General features: G+C 44.1%; 1 protein-coding gene and 1 long non-coding RNA gene across 2 annotated transcripts; both read left to right on the top strand.

Annotated features, from left to right (window-relative positions):
• The first annotated feature begins 924 nt into the window (after window positions 1-924).
• LOC148423847 (uncharacterized) lies at window positions 925-1,419 on the top strand. The gene is made up of 2 exons (XR_015865718.1): window positions 925-1,087; window positions 1,385-1,419. It is a non-coding gene; the product is annotated as an uncharacterized LOC148423847 (long non-coding RNA).
• A 3,925-nt stretch (window positions 1,420-5,344) lies between these two features.
• Window positions 5,345-8,041, top strand: LOC148423846 (uncharacterized). Its single transcript, XM_088415601.1, has 2 exons — window positions 5,345-7,709; window positions 8,007-8,041. The coding sequence occupies exon 1, from the start codon at window positions 5,509-5,511 to the stop codon at window positions 7,414-7,416; it is 1,908 nt and encodes a 635-aa protein (XP_088271727.1). The 5' UTR covers window positions 5,345-5,508; the 3' UTR covers window positions 7,417-7,709; window positions 8,007-8,041.
• Window positions 8,042-12,317: the final 4,276 nt, after the last annotated feature.

The following is a 12,317-nucleotide window of genomic DNA, read 5'->3' as shown; positions in this document are numbered from 1 at the left end:
TACGTTGCCTTTTTTGTTATTGTTTTGCAGCTGATTGGCGTTAGAAGGTCATGAAGGGGGCGTGGCAGCCACTTGACAAGAAGCACGGTTTCAGTCAACCAGACATCACTTCCTGGTTAAAAACGTCACTACCAAAAAAAAAAAAAAAAAAAAACCCTCAAATTCCATAAGTAATGAAGTTCCCAATATGCTAAAGGTAAGATTTCATCATTTGCATGGATATTTTTGGGATCAGAATAAAGGAGTATTAAAATTTGTTAATCTTTCTAAGTGATAAGTTTGAAAAGGCTAGAAAATATATTAAATCAAGAATGAGTAAATCAACCAACCCAATGCAACATTTATTCAACTGCAATCTTTGAAGAGTGGCGTAAAAAAAGGAAATGTAAGATTTTTTCAGTGTCTGTTCAAACTTTTTCTTCAGTCATGTTTGTTTATACATTCAGTAGGGATCCCCTGCTCCTTCTGACTTTTGTTGCAAGTAAAAATATACATCAGGAGTCCCATCAGTCAGAGAGTTAGCGGGAGTCCTGACGCTTCCTTCACAATGCCACAGCACACCGCTATAAAGAGAGCTGATGCACATAGGGAACAAAGCAAACAGGCTACAGTATATACGAGCTGCATTATTGCCATAGCGGAACTTGTTTTTCCCCAAGATTATTCCGTCTAAATTTTCTTCCATTTCCATCTTCACATCATTGTTAAAAGCATCCCATTAATCAAGCAAATATTCTGAATAATAAATGAATCATTTTCCCCCCATAGAGTAATCCGTATTCGGTTACTAGCAAGTCAACCTGCAGCTAGTGCAATTATATTTTGCAAAGCACCCCCGAGGGGATGATGTTAGAAAGCCCACATTGTTTGTATGTTTGTACTTTCGTTCGATGTGCTGTTTGTGTGTGATGTTGTAGATTCCCATGCTGTGAGCATTTCGTGAACGCACCACTAGTTTAACGTGAATGACCCACCGTAGTTTTTTTGTTTCCTCGTCCGCGACATCGTTCAGTCCGTGACGTAGTTTGATAAAGTTGCTTATAACGCTCATTCCAGCACATTTGTGATTGTGTGTATGTGACGAAAGGTGAGTTTATTTCCTTGTAACGTTCAATTTGGACATTAGCTGTGTGTTATAGAGCAGGTGTATGCTTGTGTGTGACGTCCATTACTGCGCTTAAATTGTTGTGTTCGGCTAGCATGCTAACTATGCTAATAGCGTTTCGTTCCTATGAGGAAGCATTTATTTGTGTGTGGCTAGGGCTGAATGCAGTGAGATTAAAAGTTAATAATGTTATGCTGCTTGTTGAGTAGTGGATTGAATGGTGTATGTACTGTATGTATGTATGTATGTTAACATTGTTCTTTGTCTGTATTATTGCAGACCACAGTTAATAAATGTGCTAAATGGAGCAACGATACATGTTCTTTAACTGGAGCATACACATCCATATTTGCCACTCGAAAAAGAACTAGCTGGAGACATCATAGTCAAACCTGAACCCCACGATTTATGATCCTCTCCGTTTTATGGACCTCCGAGCCGGATCGAGTTTAATGCAAAGTATGGAACCAACAAATGACCAAAGTGAATCCACACCCCAGCGTGCTTCACAGCGAGAGCGACGCCCTCCAGCGTACCTGGCCGACTATGTGGTTGCAACTCTCCCTTCAATGGGACAAAACCAAGCCACTTCATCGGCACATGAGGAGATTCAATCTTCAGAAAGTGGGAGAACTCGCTCCTCCAGGAGAAGCACAAATTCCAAGTCCACTTGGTCATCTCGTGCCTCCATTAGCAAATTACCGACCAACATTCTCTCAGATGTGGAAAAGGCACAGCTGAATGAGAGAGTAAAGCAAATGGAGCTTGAGGAGCTTCAGCAGCACATAACAGAGGACCAGCAAGTAGAATATGAATGTCAGCAACTTCAGACTCAAGCCAGAGAGGCCCAAAGGATGCAGGAGGAAGCAATTAGGACACAGGAGTCACTAACAAGACAACTGGAAAGACGGCGACAGCTCAAGAAGCTAGAGAGAGAGGTAGAGATATCTAAGATGGTCACTTCTCTCCTTAAAGAGAAAGCCAGAGAAACAGACGACGCTAGACCCTCACCATGCCTATCGGAAGATGTTAATGCACAAAGCCCAACAACTCCACCTCCGGTTGTCCTCACGGCTTCACCGCAAATATTACCATCCCTACCTCAAATATCTCTTCCTCCACCTCAAACATTACATGCAATCCATACACCAGTGCGACATATGGTACCACCTCCTACACAATGCCGAAATGTGCCGCCACTGTTGCCAACCGCATCACCACCAATTTTACCTTCGAGCGTGGCACCTGGGAACTACTATACTTCCAATGCAGCCTTCACCTATCCTGTTGCACCAGAATCGTACTCTTCTCCCATCCTGCCGCCACCTGATCCACTGCAACCACAGTTGGCTCACATTTCTCCACCCTTTGGACCACCATATGGTATTCCTAAACCTATGATTCCCTCCTTCGATAGTGGAAAGGAAAGTGACTTTGCTTTATTGAAGATGGCTCTTGACAACTCACTGAATCATTTCCACCTGAACGAGCAGTACAAATATCAAGTGCTTCTTGGACACCTGAAACTACCAAGTGCGCTCCAGCTCGCCAAGGCCTTTATGCATGACCCGAGACCTTACACTATGGCCATGCAAGCTCTGCAAGACAAGTATGGACAACCACGCCAGCTTGTCCAAAGTGAATTAGGTGCCATCCTGAACACTCAGGCCTTCAAGTTTGGAGACTGCGAGGCTTTTGACAACTTTGCTTTATCAATACAATCATTAGTAGGCATGCTAAGGACTCTGGAAGGACAGAATGGCTATGAACTAAAATGTGGATCCCATGTTGATCGACTACTCAGTAAGATGCCACCAAGCTACCGTGACGGATTTGTTGAACACTGCCTGTCCCAAGGGATTCTTCGTTCAGGTACTGACCAGACTTATACATTACATGATCTGAGTTCTTGGCTGCAAATGAAATCCCAAGCAAAACGCATTGCCGGAAGAGCCGCTTCTCTCTACACTCATGAAGCTCCAAAAGCTACAAAGAAGGAACATCGCTCGCGTGATAAGCCAAAGGAGAGATCAACCACACTTGTCCTTGCCACCAGTGAAGGTCAATATCCCAAAGACCGGTCTGCTAAACCAAAGCCCATCTCCAAACCTAAACCATACTGTCCTCATTGCGATAATAAAGAGCATTTTCTCAACGCTTGAACCAACTTCAAGACATTGAATACCGACCAGATTGTTGAATGGTTAACCGAAGGACAGCGGTGCTTCAAGTGTGGACGAGCACACAAGCCAGAATTATGCACTCTCAAACGACCTTGCAATACTTGTAAAGAGCAACATCTGACAGTACTACATGATGCCGTGCAGCAAATCCAAAAGACTGTGCTTATGATGACTGCTCCCACAACAAAGGTGTATCTAGACAGACCAAACAGATCTCCTACAGTAATGCTGAAGGTGGTGAAAGTTCTACTGCATAACGGAGACCGAGCACTAGAGACTTACGCAGTGCTGGATGATGGCTCACAACGAAGTATCATCCTCCCACAAGCTGTTAAATATCTGAATCTCATCTCAGAGCCAGAGACACTCGCCCTCAGAACAGTTCACCAGAAAGTAGTGCAACTACATGGTGCATCTGTTGCTTTCCACATTTCTTCTCGATCCAAGCCTCAGGAGAAATACCAGATAAGTCAAGCATTCACTTCTGAAAATCTTGCTCTAGCAGAGCATTCCTATCCAGTGATCACACTTCAGCAGCGTTTCAAACATCTTCGCAATATACCGCTGCCACCTATTGACCATGCTCAACCGCTGTTGCTTATTGGGTCTGACGTGCCACACCTTCTGGCCCCCACAGAGCCAGTACGTTCTGGTCCACCAGGGGGGCCCATCGCAGTCCACACGAAGCTTGGATGGTCACTTCAAGGTCCCACATCTACAGATGAAGTGTCCATCTCCGAGCAACAGTGCCTGTTCACCTCCGTGGTCTCACCAACCAGTGAGCTTCACAAGAATATTGAACGTCTTTGGCAGATCGATGTGTTACCGTACACTAACAAGAAGCAGGTAACCCGATCCAAGCAAGATCAACAAGCCTTGGAACTTCTCGAAACATCCACAATCAGAGTTCCTGTAGACGGGATAGAAAGGTATGCAACACCACTACTTCGCCGAGTCAACTCCACCACGTTTCATGCTCCCATGGAGACAGTGATGCCAAGCCTCCGCAGCACCGAAAGAAGACTCGCCAAAGACATGGACCGTGCCCAGGCCTACTGCCAAGAAATCCAGAGGTTGGAATCGTTGGGATATGTGGCAGAGATACCACCTGAGGTCGCTAGCTCCACACCAGAATCTTGGTTTATACCTCATCATATGGTGCGGCACAACAACAAAGACAGGATTGTCTTTAACTGTTCCTTCCAGTACAAAGGGAAGTCCCTGAATGATCATCTTCTACCTGGACCTGTTCTAGGACCTTCATTGCTAGGCGTCCTTCTTCGATTCAGGCAGTATCCTGTAGCAGTGAGCGGTGACATTAAAAGTATGTTCCACCAAATTCGCCTTTTGCCACATGATAAATCAGTGCTGCGTTTCATCTGGAGGGACATGAAAAGGGACGACAAACCCAAAATCTATGAATGGCAAGTTCTACCATTTGGAACCACATGTAGCCCATGCTGCGCCATTTATGCTCTGCAGCGACATGTCCAGGACACAAGTAAGTCCAACAGCAATCTTGTTGATTGTGTAGAACAGTCATTTTACGTGGACAATTGTCTGAGCAGCACACATTCAAAGCAGGAAGCAAAAATCCTTGTTGATGATCTGCGTCAAGTGCTCCATGCTGGCGGTTTCGAAATACGCCAGTGGGCTAGCAACGAGCCCGCAGTCATTAAGCACCTTCCACCTGAAATCAGATCTGAGAGCAGTGAGCTGTGGCTGTCCAAAGCAAGTTTGGACCTTCAGGAACCCACTCTTGGCTTACGCTGGGATTGCCTCCACGACTCCCTGAAGTACAAACACAGAACTGTTGAGACATCTGAAGCAACACTGAGGAAGGTCTACAAGGTATTAGCCTGTCAGTATGATCCACTCGGTTTTATCCTACCTTTCACCACGATAGCCAAGATTTTGGTTCAGGATCTATGGAAACAGCAGCTAGGCTGGGATGATTTTATCCAGCCACAGAGTCTACGGGACAGGTGGCTTGCTTGGGAGCAAGAGATTCCAGACCTAATCCAAATAGAAATTCCTAGATGTTATGCACCAGCATCGACAGACATTCCTGGTTCACGTAGAGATCTTCACATCTTCTGTGATGCTTCCGAAAGAGCGTATGGGTCCGTTGCCTATTTACGGACAGAAGATGTACAAGGCCAAGTTCATGTTTCCTTTGTTTTGGCGAGATCTCGCGTGGCACCAAAGAAGCAATTATCCATGCCACGGTTAGAGTTGAGTGCTGCACTCACTGGCGCTCAATTAGCTGGTGTCCTCCAGACCGAGCTTACTTTACCCATTAGTAATGTCATTCTCTGGTCGGACTCCACAACTGTCCTCCATTGGATAAAATCCGAATCTTGCCACTACAAAGTGTTTGTGGGCACCCGTGTGGCAGAAATTCAAAACCTTACGGAAGTAAGCAATTGGAGATATGTGGATAGTGCAAATAACCCAGCTGACGATATCACTCGGGGCAAGACTGTGAAGGAGCTGTCCCAACCACATCGTTGGCACCAAGGACCTGATTTCCTCCGTCATGCTGAGGACTATTGGCCAATCAGTCCAACAGTCCACCTCGAGCCACAAGATAGCGAGTTGAGGAAATCCGCATTTTGTGGCCATGTGACTATAAACTCTGATATTCAACTCCCTGATGTCAACGCCTTTCCCACCTGGAAGGACTTGCTGAAGGCTACCGCTACATCCCTACATGGGGCGGCTGTCCGAGATTCTTGCATGCCTAACGATGCTGCCAAGTACATTCAAGCTGAGAATCTCCTCCTGAGGCAGGCGCAATCTGAGACCTTTCCTGAAGAGGTCAAGGCACTTGTTGCCGAAAGATCACTACCAAATAACAGCCATTTGAGTTCCTTATCTCCTGAGTATGACAAGGATACCGGCCTTCTGAGAGTTGGAGGGAGGTTGCGAAGAGCTGAGCAGCTAGAATCAGACAATATCCATCCAATTGTGCTTGATCCAAAGCATCCACTGACGAAGCTCATCATCCAGGATTTCGATGAGACACTCTTACATCCTGGACCCGAAAGAGTGTTAGCTGAACTGCGTCGTCGGTTTTGGATTCTGCGAGGAAGGGAGGCTGTTAAGAGACACCAGAGCCAATGCTTGCAATGCCAGGCATGGCGTGGCAACCCTTCTGTCCCCAAAATGGCCGATTTACCAGCAGCTCGCTTACGCTTGTGTAAACCTCCATTTTTCTCAACAGGTGTCGATTGTTTTGGCCCCTATTCTGTTAAGTTTGGACGTCGGACAGAGAAGCGTTGGGGCATAGTCTTTAAGTGCATGACTACCCGTTGTGTGCACTTAGACATCCTAGAGAGCCTTGACACCGATGCTTTCCTGATGTCTTTGCGACGTTTCATCGCTAGACGAGGTAAACCATTTGAGATCTTATCCGACAATGGAACCAATTTTGTCGGTGGAGATCGGGAGCTACGAGAGGCATTCGAGTCAATGGCTCCTTCCTTGAAAGCACAATTGGCCGAACAACAGATTGACTTTCGTTTCAATCCCCCAAGTGCTCCTCACTTCGGCGGCATATGGGAAAGAGAAGTGAGGTCAGTGAAGAATGCTCTTAAAGTTGTTCTTAAGGAACAGTCAGTTCCTGAGTCTGTGTTTAGGACTGTCCTTGTAGAAGTTGAGGGCATCCTGAACGCTAAGCCTCTTGGCTATGTGTCATCTGACATAGCAGATCCAGATCCCATCACGCCTAGTATCCTGTTAATGGGCCGCTACGATGCATCACTCCCTCAAGCTATTTATGACTCCAGTAACACCCTTGGAAATCGAAGATGGCGACACAGTCAAGTTCTTGTCGATCACTTCTGGTCTCGGTTCATCAGCTTCTACCTACCCAGTTTACAGGAAAGACATAAGTGGCAGAAAGAAGGGAAAGATCTCACACCAAACCAAGTGGTTCTTATTGTTGATCCACAGCTTCCGCGAGCCTTATGGCCAGTTGGGACAGTGACTGCTACTCACCCTGGAGTTGATGGACGTATTCGGACTGCTACTGTGAAAGTCAAGGACCGAATTTATGTTCGCCCAGTAGCTCGCTTGATCAAGCTACCAAAACTTGAAGATGAGGCCGAAGATCCCTCTGTTTGACTGGACTTTCCACCTTAGATTCGACAATTCATACGAATTGTCGGGGGCGGCTGTGTTAGAAAGCCCACATTGTTTGTATGTTTGTACTTTCGTTCGATGTGCTGTTTGTGTGCGATGTTGTAGATTCCCATGCTGTGAGCATTTCGTGAACGCACCACTAGTTTAACGTGAATGACCCACCGTAGTTTTTTTGTTTCCTCGTCCGCGACATCGTTCAGTCCGTGACGTAGTTTGATAAAGTTGCTTATAACGCTCATTCCAGCACATTTGTGATTGTGTGTATGTGACGAAAGGTGAGTTTATTTCCTTGTAACGTTCAATTTGGACATTAGCTGTGTGTTATAGAGCAGGTGTATGCTTGTGTGTGACGTCCATTACTGCGCTTAAATTGTTGTGTTCGGCTAGCATGCTAACTATGCTAATAGCGTTTCGTTCCTATGAGGAAGCATTTATTTGTGTGTGGCTAGGGCTGAATGCAGTGAGATTAAAAGTTAATAATGTTATGCTGCTTGTTGAGTAGTGGATTGAATGGTGTATGTACTGTATGTATGTATGTATGTTAACATTGTTCTTTGTCTGTATTATTGCAGACCACAGTTAATAAATGTGCTAAATGGAGCAACGATACATGTTCTTTAACTGGAGCATACACATCCATATTTGCCACTCGAAAAAGAACTAGCTGGAGACATCATAGTCAAACCTGAACCCCACGATTTATGATCCTCTCCGTTTTAGATGAGAAAACCTTTTTCGCCCCCCCATTAACCGCAACGACTATGAATAAGATTATTATCTATAAGAATAGTGTAAGTACTTTTTTTTTACAGTGTCTATTCAGGTTACAGGTTAGAATTACGGTAATTTAATTTGAAATCGAGATCTGATTTGATCTTGCATAAAATGGCCGACAGCCTGCTTGCTTCTTTTATCGAAAATAATGCCGTCGAATAATGATGAATAAAAAAGTTAAATACAATTTTAAAGTTATCGTTCATATGATGCATCATTACTTTTGGCCTTCATTTTGGGGGTAAAATTTTTTTGTAAAACCAAGTGCATCAAAGCGCTTGAAAAAAAATCCTCTTCCTCAAGGCTTACCTAACCGGCCATCACTTGGCTAAATTGTACCTCTTGCTCCGGGCGACGGCATGTGCCAGGCGGCAAGCAGCTAATGGGAATGTTATCAAATCAGTGTCTTCCACCTCACATGAGTCCTGCCATCAGCCCTGTTGATATGACCTTTCTCCAGCTGCGGTGATAAATGAGCCACAAACAGTAGGGTCGCCGGAGAAAAGAGGTCAGCGAGATTGCGCATTGTTCCCCAATAAGTGAATGATTGAACAGATTACATTGTGCTCCCGGGAACTGGATGCTCCTGTGCGATACACTGACAATGATGATACAGAGCTGCACATGGCCTGGTACAGTAAATTCACATTTATTCACACAGCATGTAAACACTATTTATATGTGTGCACACCCACACGTTCGGAATATTAAAAGCACGCATAAAAGCTAGCTGTCCATTTTTTCACATGTACTTGATGTATGCAGGCATAGATGTACTGTATACGCATCATCATACAGTAATGGTTCTCAAATGCGAGTATGTGAAGGTACCTTTGGGAGCCGGTGAGATTTAAACATGGTTTTCGCTGGTATCAGCAAAACTGACGCAATTCGAGCTCTACAATCTAATTTTATGATTTTAACTCATATGTGGAGAGCTATTTTCAGATCCTGCTTTACTGTAATACTTGGGGAGGAAAAAGTAAACATGTATCTAAATGTATCCATCCATTCATATGGATACAAATGTATGTACAGTGGTATCGATCACATTTTTCATTTCTCTTCACAAATGTAAACATTTGTCCAGTCCAATGGAACATAGTGTAATCTATTCATATCATAAGGAACCTCAAAATGCGTCCATTCATATAAAAATACAACACACTGCGATCACTGTTCAAAAAGTAAACTTTGTTCTATCCACTGACAGCGATTAAATGGACCACGGGGCCTCCATCAATGAAAACGCACACATGCACCAAAACGCCTCTTTGTGTTACCAATGATTATTTTAGAAGGTCAGAGAAAAGTGTTGCCATCATACTGTGGGGTGCAATTATTTACAATCATGCTGCTGTCCTTTGGAAACGGCTCAATGCTAGTGCCTCTTTCTGTCAATATGTCTTCTTTGTGATGATTAATTAGGGTTCAGGTTTTGGTGGCTTCATTACACTTGACACCTACACTTAACTGAATCGGCAAACACAACAATAACGTAATAAAATGTTTAATGAATGTTTGGTGGAAACTGCAGAGCAGATTTTTTTTTAAATTTGTCAACATTATGAAATCTTGCTATTTGTGATTTAATTTCTCATGAAATTAGTTTTATTTTTGGTGACTGGATTTCAAAACAGGACGTGTCATCTCGTTAACTGAAGCCACGCCTTTCACCCGCTATGAGTGGCTGTTTAGCTCGTGAATTAAAGCACGAGACGAGAACCAAAAGTGACAAACGCGGAAAAAACAAGCGGGACAAAAGTCGAAACCTTTATAATGCACACCATCAAGAATGGCATCATTTAATTTATTAATTAAAATTATCTTTCTCATCCCAACTATGGTGTTTGACGTAATGCTACCCGTCTGGACAGAAGAGCACAAAGAGATCCAATGTGAGTGAAAATGTAAGCAGTTTAACTAAAGCTACGTCAGGCATACCACAATGCGTTGTGCGCGGTAGGAACAGTGACTATTGCCACCTATGGCACGGAGGAGTACTACATCAAACGCATGCAAGTGCATGTGCAGTAGTTGGCGTCGCTGCTGTGTTTTCATAGTGATGTTTCGGAGCCGAATAATTGGCCGACGCTGCAGAGGGCCAAGATGACCCTTACACGGCTTAGTAAGTTGAGGGCCTAAGTTAAGGAATGTCTCAAAATAGCTGAGTTCAAATCGTGTAATCAGCAACCAGTGGATGTCACGCTCTAAACGTTGTGAAGTAGTGAAGTCGACCAGTGGAAACAAAACAGCACTTTTGCAGCAAAAGCATTTTTATAAGCAGCCCGGAGCCAATGAGCCATTTCACCAATATGAACTCATAAACACAGTAATTAGAAAATAAGACGTTTCTATAAGCCGCCGCTGGTTTTAATATGCAATTGTTGTCTCCAAAACACAACCAATCCGTCACTGTCACAGGCTTATGTGGCCCATTAGTATGCACAATGAGATGCACTTCATCCTCACACAATGGGAGCTCATTACCTTCAAGCACTGGCATTATGCTGATGGTAATGGCGTTATTTGTCGGTTAGCAAGGGCCACTACGGCTGTAAAACATAACATGCTGTCCCCTTCTACCATGCGATCGCTTGTTTGGGCAGTGAGGCGCAATGTTATCCGTTAGACATCAATTTACAAAATGGCCCCACGCTTTTATGTTATCAAGACAGCGGCAACATAGTTTGATTAGAGCCGTAGCCTCCGGAAGATGACAGCCTAGTGTCTGGACATGCTAATTGGGATTCAGCGGTCATAGTTGGAACAAAGTCAACATATCCGAAGTGGGAGGGAAGTCATTTTCTTCATTTTTGTCCCCTCCTGACAATAACGGCTTTTGGCAGGCGGAAAAGAAAATCACCGCGGGAGCTTTTTTTCCCCCCCTGCTAAGGCTGTGCTGCTTTCGTGTGCTTACGCATTTAACAGCACCTCAAGATCAGGCTTATAAATGCGCGTGAGCAGATAGACAATATAGCTGTACCCACATTAGATTGTAATGACTATATTAGTTTTATGACTGTGAATATATTCATTCATTTATTCAGAGGGCATTGAGAATACCTCTAGTTCCAGAAGGAACAAGAGCATGCTGAAGGAGATGGAAAATGACATGCACGTGTCCATATATTATTTGCTAAAGTAAGGTTTATTTTGAGGAAGGGAAGAAAAATGTTCAAATCTGATTTCAGATACAGGTCAGTGGTGCTCGGAAGGAAAAATGGTTTATTGAGAAAAACGGCAAACAAATGTGTTTTGTCTTCGCTAGTAGCTCGAGGAAACTATTTCCTATGACAACATGTGCGGAACTAAACTGATGTGACATCGCCTCGTTGACGGCCAGTTTTTCCTTCCATTGTCTCCCATTCAAATAGTTGCATTTCATTGGTCAGGTGACTGATGAAAGCGCCTTCAGCTCGTCAGTATTGAGTCTGGAAAATTATGAGACTGACTCAGACTTATCAGAACTGGACAAAAAAAAATGGCCCGCATTGAATGGGAGACAATGGAAGGACACAAACAAAAAACAAAAACACACTTGGATGCCATTTTACTTGATAAACCATTTTTTTCCCCTCTATTCTGAGCACCATGGGGACATTTTGAATGATCAATTTGTGTATTTATTTTGTTTAATAAACGATCAAATAGCTTTGACAGCACATTGTCTTTGGCAGAGGCAAAAAACACAACAATGTATTTGTGGAGGACATTAAAAAAAAAAACCTGTTCTTCCTCCCACTTCTGTTATTGTCAAGCGACAATCGATTATCTTTCAAGACGGCGAAAAGCAAGACATCTCCAGCACTGTTGTATCACCCTTACTGAATAGGATGTCAATTCACCACGCAGCCTCTGAGCAGATAACTACCTTCATATTTCAGCTCCCTTCTATGTCTAATACAATGAAATCCAATGGAGCCAATTCTTTGCAAACAAACCCGCCGACACGTGCCATTAACATCAGGGCCGTTTCACACGGTGTACCTCCTGCGTCCCCGCACGATCGACTAGGAATCCACAAGTGCTTAGTATCCAACTGTCTACGCCAACGCTAATTGAAAGCCCAGATGGCAAGCGGCCTCATTACTCGGCACCACAGCGCG

The sequence above is a fragment of the Hippichthys cyanospilos genome, chromosome 5 (genome assembly GCF_059441005.1).
Source record: "Hippichthys cyanospilos isolate Australia breed blue-spotted pipefish chromosome 5, RoL_Hcya_1.0, whole genome shotgun sequence".
In the NCBI taxonomy this organism is placed as follows: domain Eukaryota; kingdom Metazoa; phylum Chordata; class Actinopteri; order Syngnathiformes; family Syngnathidae; genus Hippichthys; species Hippichthys cyanospilos.
This window is presented reverse-complemented; position numbering and strand designations above follow the sequence as displayed.

Coding starts and splice junctions, on each gene's coding strand:
- LOC148423846 (XM_088415601.1), top strand. CDS start 5,509: ATGCCACGGTTAGAGTTGAGTGCTGCACTCACTGGCGCTCAATTAGCT.